This window comes from Heliangelus exortis, chromosome 15 (assembly GCF_036169615.1).
Source record: "Heliangelus exortis chromosome 15, bHelExo1.hap1, whole genome shotgun sequence".
In the NCBI taxonomy this organism is placed as follows: Eukaryota; Metazoa; Chordata; class Aves; order Apodiformes; family Trochilidae; genus Heliangelus; species Heliangelus exortis.
This window is the reverse complement of record NC_092436.1, coordinates 7,188,406-7,208,965: the sequence shown is the minus strand read 5'-3', so window position 1 is coordinate 7,208,965 and position 20,560 is coordinate 7,188,406. Positions and strand designations below refer to the sequence as shown.

The window sequence follows — 20,560 nt, the reverse complement described above, 5'->3', positions numbered from 1 at the left end:
AAGTTCTTCTTTAAGTAGAAGACAGCATTTGTGCATATATACTTAGTAATGCTGTAATTCCTCTCTTAATACAAGATGTAATTGTAAATTAATGTTTTTGCTAACTGGTTTCTGTCATGGGCATGTATGATATGCAGTAAGCAAGGTGGAAGACCTTTGGACTGTTGAGATTAGATTCTGCCTGTATCACAATGTTGAGACTTTACACCCATTTTCTTTAAAATTTCATTGCCATTCTTAGTTTTTGTGATCTTCTACATGCATGACAATGTGATAAAGTTCCTATTAAGCACCTTCCACACATCAAAGGATAAATACCAATTTGCTGAAGGTGACAAATCTGTATGGAGTAAGGATGTTCATTTGAATTAGTTAAGGTGGGTGAGATAGTTGTCCCTGAGTCTTTGAATTTAAAGCATGGCATGTGAACAAAACACTGCACTTCAGCTGAGGAATAGAGGCTTCTGGATTACCCTCACTTGACATCAGAAAAACTAAAGATAATTGTGTTAAATAAACAAAGTCACAGTGAGTTGGCAACGTACTAAACTCTGGAGATGTTGATTTCCAGTCTCATATTGTGTCTGATAGCTCATGCTGTTATGCATTATACTTACTAATACAGTAAATGCATACTGGTAATTTACTAATACATGGCTTACAATTAGCTTCCAGTTGTTTATTGCCTGTACTCCCACTTATATTTGGCCAACATATAAGCAGGATCCTGCATATACTCACGTAAAGGTTTTAAATCCCCTATCCTAACTATTTTCTTTTTCTTTTGTGCCTGTAATTGTTCTTGTTTACAAGCAATTTTCTGATAGTTTGTGGATTTGTCCACCCAGACCACTCAGCTCTTCTGTAATGAATTAATATTTGCTGGCTTAGTAACAGAAGGTATTACAGTAAATGATCCATCTGATGATACATCCAGCAAAAGGGTAAATAATTGTCTAACACTAGTGCGTTGCTTTCTGACCTTCCTGTAAACTCTTGCTCTAGTGCCAGGATCATTGAGTTTTTCTTTCTATTTAAGATTTTTTTTTGGCTTGCATATGTAAGATCCTCAGAGCAGTGAAGATTTCCATCGTTGTATGTGACGGACAGTTAACCCTCACTGCATGAGTTATCCTTCTGTTGCTGCTTAAGAGATGTCCTGCTGATAACTGCTTTAAGAACAGCATTTTATATGATTCTTACAAGCAAGGTGATGATGATTATCTCCAGCCTTGTAAGAACTTGTCCTCTGCCTCATTACCAGACAGAGAGAGAAGAAATAGTGCAAAAGGAAGAGTCTATTTGAACACGTCGTTTGGCTTTGCAGTACTGTGTGGCTGTGTCTGCCAAGCAGTTGTCACAGCACTGATTTTTTTAGGGCTTTCCTCCTTCCTTTAAAAGCTTCCAAAACATTGCTGCTTTTACTAAGGAATAAAAATGGTTATAGTCTCCGGGCCATGTAATTTAGCATTGGTGATAAGTATCTTTGAAAGTATTACATTCTGTTATCTCATGTACATAGATATGTTATTCTCCTGTTTGAATATTCAACCAGTGGAGTAATCAAAAGTAGGCAAATATCACAAGCTGACATTTATTAAGAATTAGCATAAAGTGGTTTTGACTAAACACAAAGGTTTCATCATCACACGCCTGTAAGTGGTGCTTTTTGTCAGTGCTCTTTTAACTGTATTATTACCATTTTACACCCTATGGAAACTAACAACCATTTGTATTGCATTGCATAAGGCTGGCAGGGGGGTTTGCCTTGGGTATTTTCAGAGAATCCAAATGATCTGTGTATGTGTAACAACTACTGTGTTCTTCAAGTATCTTTGAAATGTAGCTTTTCATAGCCTTGCCAGAAGTAAGACTGGGCTTCTGCTTGGGAAGTAAATGAAGCCAGTCAAAGATAAGAGCTTTACCTACATCACTGCATGCAACTGTGGTTAAAAGGATCAAGGTGCTTAACTCAGTTCTGTGCTAATTCCTCTTGGTTGTGTGGCCAGATAGTGTATTGTGAAATATTAGCTGATTTGCATAATTATTTAACTTGCACAGTATAATTAATTCCAAACTGTTGTGCAAATGTGGAACATGCTACTGCTTTCTCTCCTCAGGCTTGCCTATTTCAAGGTGCAACTCTAAACATAGAATTTCTCTATGTGAAATTTATTATCTTTTTTAAAAACAAAGATCTAGGCTGAAGAATGAGTGAAGCATTCTCATAGGATGGTGGGTTTAGAACACAAAAATATGTGGATCTTAAGATTTACATGATTCATTTTGGAACTTCTGGAATTTGTCACTGTTCTATTCTGATGTTTGGGATACAGCTTGCCCACAAGTCATAAAACAAGAAGTCCCATTTGAAGCTGGGAGACTCATCTCCAACATGCAGAACCAGTTATAGACAGATTGACAGCTGCTGTTGTCTTTCAGTTTGGAGCCTGAGCTTTAATTACCTCTTCCATTTGGATTAAACAGCTGCTATAGAGAAAACTTTCTTCTAATGATGCTTAGTAGTCTCTTTAGAAAGAACACTTGTGTTTGAGACCATAACCCTTTTGTGATAAAACAGTCACTATTTTGCCTCTGAAAAGTAAGATCTGATTCTAACAGGGGTGCTCTTTATTTTTTTAAGGTACAAAAAGGTTGATATATAAGGTTGATATGTAAGATACAAAAAGGTTTAAGGTTGATATAAGGTCAGGTGAACTGTTAGGAGTTTACATCTTTCCAGAAAGCTGTGTGGGCTGTGGCTCTCTGAGGGTTTCTTATAATAAGTATTATTAAAAGTATTCATTTTATTTACTCTTATTTATTCCTGCATTGTGTGGATTTTGAGTATGGTGGTTTGGGTTGCTTTCCAGTGAACTGGATTGAGGAGCAGATCCAGTTGGAAGCTTTGTCTCTTGCTTTGTTTTTCTCCCCAAAGGACTTTGTAGGCTGTTTGTTTTTAAGTTAGAATAATTCCCTAGAATCACTTGTCCCAGTGTTTGTGTCACACCTCTGAGGAAGAGCACACATTGAGATGGGAGGGGAGAGGAGGGAGACAGTTAAAGCAGAGGCCACAGAACACATGGCTGAGTCTTCCCTCCTGGTTGCCCTGAAGTCTCAGATGCCAAGAGCACTACCACAAATATGAAAACACAACCTAACCCATGAAATACTGGGTTGTAGTTTCACAGTCAGTGTAGGTGTGGGCTATGGGTGAAAGAGGTTTCACAGCCTTCTGTCTGCCACAGACTGCACACTTCTCTCTCCCTTTTCTTGGCAGTAGCATACTTGCTGCTCAATGAGAGAATCTCTCTGACTAACCAGTTGTTTTTGCCAATATAATTCTCCACTGAATCAGTTCCCTGGCATAGCTGATTGACTCCATGGTTGCATAAATATTTGTACTGGCATAGTGAAAGGAATGGTATTTGGGTAGGAATAAGTGGCCAGGGGCAAAGGAGGGCAAGGTACAGGTTTAGTCCTTGAAGTAGCCCTCTAGGATGTGGTTTCACAAGCAGGTTGAGAAGCTCTAAGATTATTCTTCTTAAAGTCTCTTTTTATACCTCACTATTCCCTGTTGTTGCCTTCCTTATGCTCCTCTTGTGTAGGTCAGTATTTGTTCGTGCTATCTTGCTGATATAGCTAAAAAAAGCCCAAGCTTTTAGGGTTCATAACTGGTTTGGCAGTGTGCTGCACAAGCAGGTGCTTATGACAACACAAGCACTTGTGTTGGTAGCTGAAAGGACAAGACCTGAGACCTGGTTTTGATGAGGATAGATTTTTACCTAACTTTATTATTTGAAACTTCACTGGTATTTGTTTGTTAGCTGCAAAACTGCTCTGAAAGATCACACAGTTCAAAGTTTGAAATTCTTAAGGCTGCTCTTCTATTTTGTGTATCACTTCTTCAAGCTCCTGAGTTAAACTTTCTGTGTGTATGTCACTATTGTGCTGAGGGATGTGCAGCAATATTTCTGGTTCCATTCTGATCCCGACTTTGTGAGAAAGGCTGTAGATGGAAATATAGTTGCATCTTGTGAGGTGCTGCTTTGAATGATTCAGTTCAGGATTGAACTGATCTTGGGATCTGACAGATCTTCATATGAGAGATACTTTCAGTTCAGTTGAAGAGTGCAGCTGATTAGGAATCCTCATGGTGTATTTTTGTTATTATATAAAGAGGGGCATTCTATGTAGACTGTTTTAAGTAGATTAAAGATCTTTTAGTAAATTAAAGATGCTTTTGGTTTTAAAAGCATTTTTGGTTAATTAAAAATTAAACTAATGTGACAAAATCAGCATCATTAGTATGTATTTCTGTGTTTTAAGGCAGCTACGTCAAAGCTGTTGTAATCTTCCCTCCTCCCATCCAAGTAGTGTGTCCTAACCAGGTAAATATTGATTTCTTGCTTAATAAATATTAACTGGTTCATTTGGGATACAATTAGCAATATTAGCGTATGTTCAACTTGTTTAATGAGACTGACCTGCATTTTTTAATCTGTTGTGATAATAATGAGACCCATTGGGAGTCAAGGAGTAAGGTGGTGTGTGCTTGGGTTTTTTTGTTTTTTATTTCCCTTCAATATTGTTCATGCTGATTGCTTTTCTCATCCTATGAAGTTGTCCAGAAGCATCCTAATGTACACTGGGGACTGTTCAGTATTCCTTCTCAAGATGTAATTTTACATTTAGTAAATATACATTCCTATATGATTCTTGGGAGGTGTCTGTTTTGTGCTCTGTGAGAGTTGAAGGTTAATCCAAGTCCATTTTGAACGTTAAAGAGAAGAAAACCACTTTTGATAACCCTAGGTAATTTTATTGGGGTTGCAGTAGGTGGATGCAGCTTCTGAAAAATAAGTTACATTTTTGGTAACTTACACCCATGAATACAGCTGATACCTTAATTATTACCATCACTTTTTAAATTATTCCTGGGTTTGAGTACTTAATTATTTTAACTATTCTTCTATATGATCATGCAGAGAGGTGGGGAGAAAAACCAACCCTCTGCTCAAAGGTGTTTACTGTCTAAATGAATATACTTTTATCACAGTGGTTTATCTCTCCTTTCTACCAAACAGATGACTACATTTCTTGAGAAAGCTTGAAAGCTTATTCCTAATAGACCTCTAATTGGAAAATGGAGCCTCTTAGCCTTTAAACTGCCAGTGTCAGGTTTTTGTTAATTGCACGGTAATTGTAACTCGCTTCTGTAGCTGCACATCATAAAAATCCAGTAATCCCACCATTAGTGAGTACAGAAATATTTTCTGTATTAAACGACAGTGGAGTTGGGTTTTTTTTGTAAATACACAGTGTAATTTGAAATTATCAACTGTATGGGGACAGGAGCTAGAAAGTGAGGTCTGAGGAAACTGAAACAGCTCTTGTTACCTTTTTAGGACAGAAGAGTTACTTGATCTCCTGGAGGAACCAGTTTAACAAATGATACCTTTGAAAGGCAAGGAAACATTGTTATACTCCACAAATAAACATGGCTTAACATTTTGGAAGTTAATTTGTTTGTAATGGGCCAGACTAATTTTCAAACAGAATGCTTGGAGTAAAAATTCGTGTTTGTGAACTTGTGCATTTATGGTTTGCTGAGCTACTCTTTTTATTCAATGTGAGATACTAATCTGAAAATTTAATTATTAATGAATGTTAATATCATAACATTAAAGTCTTAATACTTGTTTTGAATGGTGTGTTCTTAGTGCTTGTGCTCGTTTATTGGATACTCTGCAGTGAATTCCTGTAGGACACTGCATTTAACTATTAATTGAAGTTACTTTGTCCAACTGTTGAATACAGTAATAGAAGGATTTCTGGGTTGTGTCCTGCCTTCATAGAAAATTGAATGGCAAAATAAAAAAGGTATTAAAGTAATTTAGTCTATTTGGGATTATGGTGACTGCTTTTTCTTTTTAAAAACACTTGTAGCAGGGCAGAAACATAGTAATTCAGAGTTATTAAAGGATGAACAATCTGAAGTGGGAAAAGATTAGATTTTTTTTTCAAACAATTTTTTGGTTAATTTACTGGCTGAAGTATAATCTGAAAGCTAAGTAATTGTTCCATTTCTAGGAGCTGCATTTGAACTGATTTAAATTCTGTGCAAGTATTTTTTCCCCAGTGTGTTCTTCGAACAGGGATGTTTGCTTTCCTGATGCACTTTTCCTTTTCCTTGTAGTAATTATTCTGGTGTGGTTTAGTGAGAAACTTCAGTTTTGTCTTTTTAAAGAACAGCCTGAAATCAAAGACTTCTTTAAGGCAAACAAGACTAAAGCATCTTATCACTGAAAGAGTCACAGGAGACATAGTAAATAGTTAAAAGGGCAAGAGGCAGTGGGCACATATTAAAGCACATCAGGTTGCATCTGGACCAAAGAAAACCCATTTTTTATTGCAAGTGTGGTCAAATACTGGATCAGGTTTCCCAGAAACACTGAGAGCTCCATCTTTGGGGATATTCAGAACTGGTCTAGACACAGTCCTGGGCATTCAGCTCCTGATGAGCCTGCTTGAGCAGAATAGGTGGGATGGGGGATCACAAGAGTTCCATTCTAGCCTTGGGTGTTCTCTGATTCTAAGCTTTTTGCATGTGTAGGAGCTCTTTACAGAATACTGCAATGAAAATCCACTTGAATATACCAAATGAAAGTGCTCTGAGAAGGTATAACAGCCCTTTATTTTCTAACAATCAATTTAAGGTGGGGAGAAACCCCACACTTTGCTGTGTCTGCTGGTGGAAATACCATGAGTGACATGAAGTGTATTGTGAAGCCCTTCATTGTTGTTTCATGTGCCATGAACTTGATCTGTAATTCTTGTGTCAATTGAACTATTTTGGTGGGCTTTTCATTGCATATGGTGTACTTAGCACATGAAGTAAGACATTGTAGAAGAAATAGTGGGGAAATGGCTGATTGTCAGAACTGATTGTCAGCATAACTTTATTATGATTGTACAACTGTCTTCTTCAGGAGGTGCCACTTAATTTAATGGGAGGAAGGCCTACAGCTGGTGAATAGAAAAATTGTTCTCACAGGTCCATTATATGAGGTGTACTTATGTTACAAAGTAAATCTGTCTTGGTTTAAAACAGATTGGACTTGTGGAAGGCATGCAAGCGAATTGAAAACAAAGTGGAAGCAAGAAATTAGCACTTTTTGGCTCACTAGATGCTGAAGGAGTACTGGTAAAAAGTGAAGGCACAGCAGGAAATCCACCTTAATTCTTCACCAGTACCTGTAAACTGTTGCTCACAGCTTATTCTGCAGATTTACCAGTGCATCCTTGCCTCTACTCTTTATACAATATAGTATCTTTGACACAGAAAGAGGTTATGTTACTGAACAGGTTATGAAGTAGTCCATGGGAGACTGTGAAGTCTTGATTGAACTTTAATTTATCAGATGCTGAATTTCTTGTGAGCAAGTTGAGGTGAGGAAGAGGCTTAGTTTTTTAACAGCTTCCTTCCAAGAAAAAGGGAGATACTCTTGGAGACACATAAAAAAAGTTTAAAGGGCCTTGATAGTGTTCCCCTAAAGGCTGTGTTTTGTGAAGTAAAGAAATAAGGTATCCAGATAAACTTTCTGTGTAGTTTTACTCCTACAAAGACAGCACCATATTTAAATTTCTGACAGACATAATGGTCTTTTCTGTGTTGGATTTCAGTGTTGGATATGGAAGGAAGCACTGCAGGTGTGTTAGAGCTATTGAGTGTAGGAGGTATTGTAGCACTGCATAGAACAGTGGAGTAGTTCTTGCTTTCAGCTTCAAATAGTAAGAAAGCAAGTGTGTAAGGAACTGTTTTTGAGAAGAACAGCTTCTCTGTAGTGACATCAGTGTTAATTTTCTGATTTTTATTTTGGTTCTTTTCAGGAAATAAAAGGCCTGAAATCAGATGTTGAGGTTGTGAGTTTTTTTTTCTTCAACAGCAGCTTTGAAATTAATACCAGTGTGTTTAGAAATAAGGTCAGTAAATGATAATGCTGTTCACTTCAGAAAAACAAAGATTAAGATAGTAGTCTCAAGTGTCTGTCTCTTACTGAATGCACTTCAGTGTGTAGCAATTGCACTGAAAGACACTGGAATAAATGAAGGAAATCAACTGGTTATGAGCCTGCAATTTCATAACTTTGTGTAAACTGTTGTTGCCTCCTCTGTTTTGCTACAGTGCAGCTTCTGCATCAGTCTTAAGACATTTTTTAGGACACAAGGGTCTATTAAAACAGCAGTTGAATGTTTTCTTTAGTTGCTTCACCTGCAACATGGACCCTACTTCTCGATTCTGTTATCAATGTGAGATGTCTCAAGCTTCCATAGGTAATATGGTGTTAATAATTGTTATATCTCAGGTGAAATGTGAAGCTGTGCAGTGTCACGACTGTAGTTGGAAGCAGAAGGAAGAAAACAGCAAGCCCTTCAAAGCTTGTATGGGTGGCAGGGACACAGTGCAGCTTGTGGTGTAAAACTTGAGTGGTTTTGACCTGTCTGGTTTATGTGCAGTTGGGATGCTGTTGCTGTGAGCCTGAAGGAGCAGGGACAGGAGCTTGCAGAAATTGGAGCCCTCAGACAGGCTGGAAGGAACAAGGGTAATGCTTTCAAAGTGGGACTTGATAGATCTGGTAACCTTACCTGTACATTGTCTGTGGATCTGATCAGAGCAGGGCTTGTAACAGGAGCTTACTATTGGCTTGAAGGAGTTTTCTATACTTGGGTTTATTCTTCTCAAAATTCTTGCAGAAGATTGGTACTGTGAAGTTACTGGGGTGCATATGATGTTGTCATGTCAAAGTAATTATACAGTGGCAGGGAATTATCAGCTTGTGTGTAAAAAGCTTCAGGAACTGCATTGTTTAATCTGTAATCATGCCTCCCTAGTGGAACACCTAGTATGTGTTTAGAGTAATGCTTAGTTTAATAATAAATTTGGAATTAGTGCAGTGTTTGAATGGTACTCAGCTTGCAATGAAACTGTCCACCTGAAAATTCAAGGATCATTAAGCACAGTCCCATTAATGCTGTGGGGGTGTGTGTGTTAAACTTCATGTTATTGCAGGTATATTCTTCTGTACACACAAAATAATCAGTTGACAAACATTTGAAACAAATCTTTGAGTAAGGAAGGTTTGGATTATTTAGAATACTGAGTGGTAACGCTGAATAGGTCTGTGCTGTTCATCAGTGTAGTAACTGTAAGGCAGTTTTCCTGCTTTTCAGAATAAAATCTTTTATCTGTAAATATTCAGCTAATATACTTCAAGCATGTACAGCATCAGGAGGTCTCCTTGATATGTTGTTACATTACTGTAAACTTAAAACTGTTAATATTCTTTATGGTGTCACGAAAACCTAGTGTGAAGCTTTTTGGTGAACACCTTCCACGTGAACAATGAGTGAATGGTTATAAATAGCTCACTGAGAATTTTCAAAGCTTTAGAGGCAAGGAGGGTTTATCAAAGGAATGGTGTATTTTGGGGGTAGCGATAAATCACTAATGACACAGCTCTTCTGTCACTCTGAAAACTTTGTTTTAGGAGTAGGAGACACTGTCTTAAGTACAGAAGTCATAACTACACACTCTGGAGGGTTTGGATTGTTAGAGCTACTCTTAGAGTATTTTTTTACTGAAATGTTGGGGTTTGGATTGGTTTTTGTTTTGTTTTTTTCTTCTTTCCTATCTTCCTTCTACATCTGAAGTCACTCTCAATTTTTATGGTCAAAAATAGGAAGTCTGAGGTAGAAAAATGAGTTGAAGTTAAACAGTGTCAAACTTACTATTGCATCGTGCTGTGAGTAACTACAACTTGCTTGTCCTTGGAAAACTTCCACTGTTTTCTCATTCTGAAAGAAGGGTAAAGACCTTGTTCTTCTTGTAAATACTTCTTTCTGAACATTAAAATATTGTGCCCAATCCTGAATACTCACTGACTGGGAGCCTTTTGGATCTCTTCATATGTTGTACACACTTAAAATATTTAAGCTGTGTGTTTGAATATGCTGTTTTAATACTTTCTGCACTAGATACTTTATTCAGAAGGAAGGTTATGCAACAAATTATGAGCACCTGAAATTAGCTTTTTGTTTTCGGGGAAAGTTACTCTTGAAGTTATATAAATGCAACACAGTATGAAATAATACAGTTGATAGGAAGGTATAAGCTATGGTGAAGAGTGTTTCAGTCTCTCTCTCTCCCAAAATAATATATTTAAATATTCGTTTTATCTAGTATTTGTCTAGAAGGTGCTTATCGAGATTGACATTTTTATGCTGGTATTTTATGCCTATAAGAAGCACTCTACAAAAAGTGTGGGTTTAATTAGAATTTTCTTTCTCTTTATCCTGCTTAGTTAAACACTTATTTTCATTGTAAGTCATGTTACCTCACTGGATCACACACATGGAAAAATTAAAGATGCTGTACTTGAAGCAAAGTACATAGTGGTTCTTGGTGTGTCTTGAAGGAAAAAGTGCAATTTGACTCAATTTTGTTGACAAATGTGTTTACCTATTAAATTTTTTTTTTTAAATTGTTGCAGCCTTTTTTGTTACAGAAGAAAAAAAAAACCTGAAGTGTAAGGAGCAGAGTAACAAAGTCACTCTGAGGAGTTAAGCAAAAATTAATGTAGACATCTGATTACAAAATACATATGAAAGCATCTTCAGTTTTGCAGATACAAAAACATATCCAGGTTTTGTAATTCCACTTCTTTTTTGACTATATGACTGCTATCATTTAAACATAGGGTATTGAACTTTGAAAGCAATTAAATGCACAGGAATAGGATCTATGAAGCATTGACTTCAATCTTATAAGCCAGATGTGTGCTCAGATGAGTGCAGGGAGACTGAAAACTTGCAAAGAGCAGTAACAGTGTTACCTTTCTTGCTGACTAAAAAGCAGAGTTATTTTAGCATGTAAATATCCCCCAAATGTTAAATGTTGCCTGAAAGGCAGCTTTTTTCCACTTGTTTGTGACATTTTTTTGCAAGCTTCAGATGAATAAGATTTGCCCTAACAATGGTTTAGGTGTAATTAATTGTACACTAATATCAGCTAAAATTTGAATTTAAAAAAATGTAACTTAAAATCTAGTACTGAAAAACTATGGAGGTACCACTGTGGCATTCTGTAAATTAAAAGGAAGTATTTTGATTCATTGTACTTGCTGGAGTTTAACATTTATTTTGGCAAGGCTTTTAAAAGGGTATTTTTGGATGAAGTATAGTAAGCAAAACGATGACAGAAGCTTTATAAATGGAACTGTGAAATGTGTATTTGAAGTGAAGATGGTCTCAACTTTAAAGATTAGAGGATACCAACTGGGGATGGTGGATGTTGGGAACAAAACATCCCCTTGAGAATGGGGAAATAAAAATATGGTAGGGGCTTCAGGTGAAAAAATACTATATTTAGAGGTTATACAAAACCAAAATTGATAATAGTAACATGGCAAAATTATCAGTAAGTTTGAGAAGGTATTTGCCACCAGGTGTTTCCACTCTACAATTGTTGAGGAAATAAAATATTTAGAGCAGCTATGTACCTGTTTGTGTAAACCACATAAATGGTTTTATTTAAGACCATGAAAATATTAACCACCTATATAATGCAGGGAATCTGCAGTAGGAGAGATTAAATCAGTCTAAATAAACTTGGGAGGGGAAGTGTTTTGTTCCTTGCACAAATATGCTTTAAAACTACCATGTAATTAATTGCCTCATATTCCCAACATGAGTAAAAACTACTGTAGCTGTAGCATAGCCATTACAAAACCAGTAAGAATATAGCAAGCTGCAGTTGGATCATTTTTGAGAGGGTTTGTAAAATTTAGAAGGACTTAAGCATTATGCAGTAGTAGTTTCTCTAAGAGAGCTTTTGAGTTCTCTGGGATGCTTCAATTTTATTCCTAAAGTCAGTCCCTTTTGAAAGTGTGTTTATGTGGTGGATTTTGAGTTATCTTGTTTACTTGGTAGTCTTTTGTGATTAGAAGTTATAAGGCACAGGAAGTAGCTTTATAGTTCCTTCCTCCCACAAGTTGTAATTCATTTGCATCCATCAGGATGTTTTTCTTGGCTTATCTCTTTCTGTTCGGTTTGCCTTGTACATCTGCTCCATAAATTACAAAACTGTTAACTTGAAAAGCTGAAAATATATTTCGGATTCTGCTGTATCAGGATGAAGATGGTTTCGTTGGTCAGAAAAAGGCATAATTGCAACTTGAATACTGAGTATTATTACAGATCTGTGCATGTAGTAAGTTGTCTGGTGTCAATAGTTCTGATGCTTCTGAGTGGCTTAAAAATAAGAAACTTGGAATGGTCAGGTATCAGCTAATGTTACACTGTTACTTCTGTATAACCAGAGGTTCATCAGGCATTTCAGCAGATGGGTACCCATCTGTTTCAACACTGAAAGTGGACTGCTGGCTTCATAGCTGGTAACCATATGTTTCATCTGTAAGGTTTTAAATCTAGGCTGGATGTTTTATAACAGAAGTGACATGGCTGACAGAAGCAAAATGAATATGCATTCCATTTGTTACATGTTTTTTAATTAGTTTATCTTAAACAAGCAAGGAGAGAATACTGGCTGAGATTGTATGTGTGAGCTCACTGAGGGGAAGAGCAGCACCATCTTTATTTTTGGGGTGATTTGTATCTTTTTCTCTGAATGATTGTTAGTAACATTAGGTACATAAATCCTGAATTTTCATTATATTGTTTGGGAGAAAAAAGTGGATAAATTATATCTTATCTTTCTGTCCTTGATCTATATAGCAGTCTGCATGTTGAGTTTTCTAAGGCAGTGATGGACTGTCACAGGGCAATAAAATCTGGTGCTGAAATGCTTCCTTCTGTTTAACTTTGTTTTAAATACTTTCTTGAAACACAAGGTTGAGCCAGTGATAAGCTTTAATCCTTTTGAGCTTGGAAAAGAGGGATGCCAATGGAAATAGGAGGAGTTAAGATACCATGTGCCTTTTTGCAAGGTGCTTCTTTTGTGCTGTGCATGCAGGGTCTTGAGTGGTTTAGGAAGGAGAGCTGTGTAAACCAGGATTTTTTTTTTTTTTTTTTCTTAGCTCACCAGTTCACATGTTCTTTTGAAAAGTATTTCATGCCCAGATGGATAAGTATTAAATGATTTTTTTAACTAGAAAAACTGTTTCTGGAATTAATTAACAATTTAATAGATGCCAAGATTCCCACATCTGGGCGTAGGGGAAACTTGTCCTGTACTCAGGCATGTTAAATAACTATTTAATCTGTACACTCAGTAGCTCTGAAACTAACTTCTGCACACCAATTAAGAATTGTTAATTTAATAATAAAATAACTTTTTTGCATTCTCAGAAAACTTTTCATATTTTTCCAGTCCTACTTTACAGGAACCTCTTAATCTAGATACTAGATAGAGTTCAGATGCATAGAAGTTGAATGGTGGGGTATTAAGCCTTCCCTCCAAAGGCTTAATCTGAAATGCATGCATGTCTGTGGGTGGGGGTCTTTCAGATAACTCAGTGTTTGAAAAATGTTTCCCATGTCTGCCTTATCTCTTCTCCAGATGTTGAATGTTCACTTTACTCATATAATTTTATAGTGTATTTGTTTATTTAAAAAAACAAAACAAAACAAAAAACCAACCAAGACCCCCCAAATATGGTGCAGTTTCAAATATTTAAAAGCAAAGCTACAGAATATGTATTCATTTGCTTTAAGTTGAGCCCTTGTACTGATTTTTGGCAAATATGAAAATAAGTTGTTGCTGCTCTTTTTGGATAGTTTTCCTAAAACATGCACCATGGATTAGATGAATAATAGCTAGTGGGCCCTTGTCTTGTCTTATAGTGGAAGACTTCTAGTTTCTCAGCTGACAGGGAGCAGAAAGCCCAACTGTTGGGAGAAAATAATCTGTTGGAAGACAAAGACAGCACTTTAACTGTTGGAGCCAAACAATAGTTCAGCCTTCAGATGTAACTTCTGCCTTTGTTCAGAGCTCTACGCTGAAGCTCGTAGGAGGAAGCACTTTTTATCTTTGTGCCCTTCCTTAAAAATTGTAGCCATGTTTAGATGGAGATATGAAGGATGAATAAATGAGCCTGCTGTGTATGTGCTTCCCTACAACAAACTTTCCTTGCACTGTAATTCAGTTTTTTCTTAATTTATTTTTCAGATGCCATTTATGGTCATTTCTGGTTGGATGATGCAATTTGGATTAATTTTTAAATCCAAGAAGTACAGCATAAATTTGTGCCTTTTTATTCTTACTGGGTTTTGTCCATGTGGACTTTAGAGACCATTACTGTAACAATCTCCTTTGCTGTGTCACCAAGTGAGGCAATGAGATTTTATTCTGAGTCAGTAACATCACCCATGGACAAAATTTAAAGTTTTCTTTGCTTTTATTCACTGTGAAAATCTTAGGAGAAGGAAAAAAAGTCTTTTTAAAAATAAAGAAGCTGCCAAGAAATTAAGGAAACAATGAGATGAAAGTATTATTGTATGAGACTTTCTATTAAAAGGGTAATACTAAAACATAGTTATTTAAACTATAAAATAATGTCTCTTGGTACCCTAAGTAACAAAAGGTTAAAACATTGGTTTCTTACAAGACTTTGGTACCACACTACATAGTGCTGTAGCACAGCTTCTGTTGTGTTCATTCAGACCCCTTGCCCTCTAAGAGGCCAATTTTTTTTCTTAAATTTACTTCTTTAATGTTGCTATTTGTTTGAGTATTCAAACCATATGTATGACAGACATACATGTGTTTAACACCCATTTTTTTTTTTTTCTTCTGCACTTAGTCTTTAAACAGATATTTGTGGAATGGTGTCTCATTGGAAGCTGTTACTAGTGGTAGAATGTAGAAAGTTTCTCATCTCAGCTTTTAGTATTTTAGTGTTCCCAGTTGTAAAATTAAAAAAAAGGAAAACAGAAGGTGCATAATCCAGTGATATCCTTGGAGTAATAGTTAAAGGCATAATATTATGCACATAGGAGTCCCATGTATACATTATATTGCAATTGGTTTGAAATACACATTGAGAAAAAAAATTTAAACTGTGTAACCAGGTTTCTTATTCCTTCTGCTCAGTCCCTGAGCACAGTGGGCAGCTTTCCAGAGGTTTGAGAAGTGTTTTTAATTAGACTTACCCTGTCCAATCCAATCCCTTTATCATCACCATAAAGAAACTGTTGTAGTGTACCCTCTCTGTGACTTCTATTTATTTTAGTTTTCACAAGATTAGACATGGCATTTCACAAATCTTCTGTGGATCTAGTGTCCAGACTTGTACTTGTGTCCTCAGTGACACCACCCACATCAAAAGCAACCCTAATCCTTACAGTGCTTTGAATGGAGTGGTCTGGCTCTTGCCCTTGGGCATATTCAAGGCTTGTAAGTTTGTTCAGAGCCATTGCCTAACACTGATAGGTTGTTAGGCTTTGATTCCTTAGTAAGCTTCAAAGTTTCATTCCGTGATATGGATGGATAGATATTTATTATTCGGTTGTTACCCTTAATGAATAAATACCTTCTTTTCTCACAGCACTTGTGTTTCCTATTGCAGATTTCCTATGTCCACGCTATTTAAAGGTTTCTGCACGTTTTAAGATTTTGCTGCTCTTTGGACATTAACATTAAATGCTAAGCTTACATGTCATTTGAAGATCTGAAACTCTGTGAGCTTTCTACTCCCACGCTTATCTCTAGGAATATCTCCTTCAAAAGAATGTTGCTCCCAAAATCTAGCAATGAACTGTAAGCTTCCTTTATGAGTTGTGACTTCATGCAATTGAATGTATTGTCAGAGTGATGAGGGAACAGAACAACACTGATCACTGGAAAAGTTTGGAAGATACAGAAGGTGCTGGGAAGCATGAAGTAGAAGTATCTGTGTGGTGTTCTTTTGGGAAGACTGTGGGCATTGTCCTATTTACTTACATGTACTATATGCTACATCTAAGGTACTAAGCAAAGTGTTGAATCAAGTGAACAGCAATAGCTTCACTTTTCTTTAGCAGGTTTGCTGGTAGTGTATGTAAATACCTGTTAGAAAATATTACTGGAGTGGTAACCTTAGAGTTTGATGGTTAATGTTAAGAGTAGAGATTAGTTGAGAAAATTGGCTCCATTGATTTCTATTGTTGACTGTCATCAAAATTATGTGTTTCTACATCCCATGTTTCCAAAGCCAAAGTTTGAGGGCTATAATATAGAAAGATATGGGGTTGGAGATTTTTTTTGGTTTTGGTTTTTTTTTTTTGGTGTGGATCCAGCAGTGATTGATGTGGGATAGTGAGTCCAGGCACAACAAATCTGGTTGTAGTGTCACCAATTGGAAGCTATTACTAGAAGTAGTTATATTTGTGTAATATTTTCTTATGATACTCTTTTAATAGATAATAGACCTAACTTCAGTTACAGCATGTGAATCTACAGAAAGCACCTTGTTGTCCTAAAAATGAAAAATCTTTGCTCTGAAACATTTCAATTCATGATGTTGTGATTATTTAATCTTAAAATAGAATGTTGAGTGGAAATATGATGATTTTACTTTCCTGGCATAAAAAGTGATTTTAAATTTTAGTCTGAGAGAGAAAAGCTATCTCTTTCAGTATTTATGTTGTAGGTATTTTCTGGAAAAAACCCTGAAGGAAGCACTGATAGTTGTAAGAGCAGAGTACACCTTGTCCTCACCACTATTGTCCTTCATGTAATCCTGTGTGAGGTCAGAAGCTTGGGCTCGGAAGCCCAAGAAGGCAAAATATATCTATTAGAGCCTTACACTGGAGTATGTTAAAATCATATGTAGATATATTTATTACTCTTTAGTGTTTGGGTGTATTTATATCCACATTGTTATTTATATTCCGTATCTGTAATGCTGGGGAGGAAGGATGGGACTTGGAATGTACCTTAAATAAATAAAGTATGCCACCCTGTGAAGTGTTCCTTCAGTCTGTAAGGCTTTATTTTCAGAGGCCATCCACAAGCTATCTTTCATTCCTGTGTTTGAAAGAGTAGTGCTCCAAGGACAGTCTAGGACTTGTAGAATTTTTATCCTCTTATGCCTGAAAGCTAAAGTGCTTTCCAGACTTAAAACTGTAAGGGTTGAGGTATGTGCAATATTTTCCCTTGCCCCTAACATCCTTCTCCTTTCCCCCTCTGGCTGTTATCTGGAGCTTTTAGCATACCTGGATCCAGATGACAGCTTTGTCTCAATTTATGAATCTCAAAATGTAATTTAGAACAAAATCTGAAGCTATGTAGAATTGCCTGAATCCTTTGAAAGGTTTTTCTCTTGAAAAACATTGCCAAAATTGTGAATGAAGTAGTGTTTGGAGGGATATTTAATCTATGGTACTCTCGTTTTGTTCAAAATATGTAAAAATATAGTTCCTAAAATGCAGGTAAAACTTCTAACTATACATAAGAAGTTTGTTTATTGTCTGATGCAGTTGGAGGTGATCAGACATTTATAGCTCTTACCCACTGGCTTTTCACTAGCTTTGTCCTTTTATTCACGTGAAGGAATTCGGCCTCAGACTTGAGGTGCCCATTCAGTGTTGTGATAAATTGTAGATGTAAACATTAACATTTTGTTCACCATTACCATGCTTATTGTTTCATAGAGATGTGACAGTGCCCTCTCTTGGCTTTTCTGAACAGTTCTTTTTAAAAAGAAAGAATACTGAAATAATTTTAAGAGGTATAGTAAAGAACAAAAGTCATCTGTTGACACTAGTGTATCATTTAACAGATACCCTATGAAATGTAAGAGAAAAGAATACAAGAGTTGTTAATGTCAAGCCTTTTTTTTTTTTTGATGTAACTTTCAAAATATGCTTCTATGTTTAATGTCTTTGTGTCCAAAAGTTTCTGTGAACTTCCTCTGTTGTTGCAAGATTCCAGTTGGTACAGGGTTTCACTTAACGATTTGGGGAAAATCAAAAAGCAATCTTGCAGATAGGTAATGAGGTGTTTTAAACGCTGACTGGGAAGATACTTTGTCAGTCTTGACTGGCTCATGTCCATTTGTTTGCAAAGCAGGCTGTGTCCATGCAATCCAGCACGATTCCCTGGAAGCCACCCAGTATAAACTCATCAGCGAGCCCCCCCTGGTGTCTGAAAGTGTCCTCGGGTATTAAATTTATATCAATCACAGGAAGTCTTGGCAATCAAGCTAGTCACTTTTTCCCTTCACATCTGGACATAAATTATTTTTTTGTTGCAAAGGTCACAGGAATCATGGGTAGGGCATGGAACGAGGGCCATAGAAAACATGGGAAAGGAAGAATAAAACTGTATTTCCACCTTTTTAGAAATCGTTATTTTTAAGTGACCGGGAATGATGCCAAACTATACAACTTTTTTTTTTTTTCTTTCCTTGAAGTTTACGTTCATTTCTGAATTAAATGCAACTTAAAGACTTTTTTGTTTAAACACTTTGCACCATTAGATCTCATCTTTGCATTTATATAAGAGCTTTCTCCTAGTTGCTGAGAACAATAACTTCACTGCGGGATGGTTTTAGAAAGATTTAACTGCACTTTCTTTCAGCATTACTTGGTTTTTCTTGTTTCCCATCCATTTCCCCCTTTTATCCCCAGTGCTGCTTTAGCCATGTGCTTGGAGTTCTTCCATAGCTAACGCTGGCATTAAATAAACTTTTTTTTTCTTACACGGAGTCTGCATCTTTTAAGGCATTTTCCAATCTTAAATTCTTTGCTCTGAAAAATTAAAGAAATGCTTCATTTTATGCTTTCCAACAACTCCCCATCAAGTATCTCAAACAAGCACTTAAGGAGGGATTATAAAAACAAACAGATCCTTTCCATTCAGCTCCACTCCTTTCCTTGCTCTGGAACCAGTGTGGCTGCAAACTGCAAAGTGCTGGAGCTGTAGCTTTGATATTGTTCTGCTTTTAAAATTTTTTCATGCATATGAGAAATAAAGATGGCATAAGTTTACATCTGTGTATCTGGTAAAGAAAATGTTAGAAACAGAAGCTTGAGGTGCTTATAGCATGAATTATAATTGAATTATAAAATCATTAGATCTTTTCTACAGTTATCAGTCTCACCTTATGGGGTGGTTTGTGTTGGATACAATCATCTTAAAGGGCTTTTTTTGGCTTTGGAAACCAGTTGTATGATGTACCTGTAACAGTTAAGTAAACTTCCAAACTTGTGATACAAAAGGTGTAAGCATGTAATTACTAAGTTATTTCAAATACACTGAGAAGTATGGGAAGGAAGCAAAGGCCACAAGGTTTTCTTTTAATGATGTTTTCATTACTGTTGTGTGCTATAGTGCTGCATAACTTGAGAGCTTTATTTCAGACATTCTATATGAATGATGTTTTGGGCCTGCTTGCTCACCCTAAAATACAAGGAAAATTGTTCTATTACCACACATATCAGGAAGTTATTAGGGGCTTAGTGGAAGTTGCTGGACTTACAGCTGAACACTGATTTAAGATTAATATAAAATAATCACATTGACTATTTTAATATAACTGGTATGGGGAAAATTGCTTTCTTCTCCCAAATTACAATATTCTGTGAACTCTTGTAGAGACAGATGAGCTCCTTTACAGTATATGCATTGCTTTAATTATAAGTTTTCTGCAGCTTTTAATTCTTTTGCTGTTTTTCCATAAATAAATGGAGGCCATAACATGGACTCTGCAGTGAATCTTATCTCCCCTCAACCTCCAGTCTGATTTTTAAAAAATTTTAATTATTTACTCATATCTATTTGGTACTGATAATATTGAGTTTCTTTTCTAGCACTCATAATATAGAAAAACACAAATCTACTTCTGATTGAGTTATAAACCAAGTAACTGTACTCTATCCAAAGCTGTAAGCAAACCATAACTAGTTGGGTAAGCTATCAACTTGAACTCTGCTGATTTGGATTTTAATTTGACCAAAAGCCATTTTTACTGGACTGAATCCAGCTATAATGTAATAATCTCTAGTTTATCCTCTGTGTTCTTGAAGACTAATAGAATAGTAAAACCTTCTTAAAGATAACTTAAATGTGTGGTATAGTGTCCTCAGGGTAACTTCTGCACTGAAGATGCTTTCTTTCCCACCCTGTAGAGGTATCTCATAAGTGAGATATGCACTAGTGTCATTATTAAGTTTTCATGTGTTTCTCAGTTTTTATGCTAATCTTCATGTGTGTTAATTTTTTTCCTTTGCAGTACCAATGTGGTTATGAATTATTCAGAAATTGAGTCTAAGGTTCGAGAAGCAACCAATGATGATCCATGGGGACCTTCAGGGCAACTCATGGGAGAGATTGCCAAGTAAGTGATAATTTGGCTCGGTGATGAAGAAAAGAAAAGTGCATTTTATAAGGGAATGTAAAATTTGCTACTAAATCAGCTCCATGGTATGCTGACTGATAATGCTGAAAAGTTGCTGCTCTAAATCAAGTCCTATTTTTTAATGCTTAATCTTATAATCTATTGAAAACTGTCGAACAAAATGAAAATATTTTTTAAAGTCTTGATTTTTATTTATCTAG

General features: G+C 36.2%; 1 protein-coding gene across 1 annotated transcript in view; it reads left to right on the top strand.

The window, feature by feature from the left end:
• CLINT1 (clathrin interactor 1) overlaps positions 1–20,560 on the top strand; it is a 47,339-nt gene that overhangs the window by 4,498 nt on the left and 22,281 nt on the right. Inside the window, exon 2 of the mRNA XM_071759206.1 lies at positions 20,235–20,339. Coding sequence (XP_071615307.1) covers positions 20,235–20,339 — 105 coding nt within the window. The remainder of the gene's footprint in view (positions 1–20,234; positions 20,340–20,560) is intronic.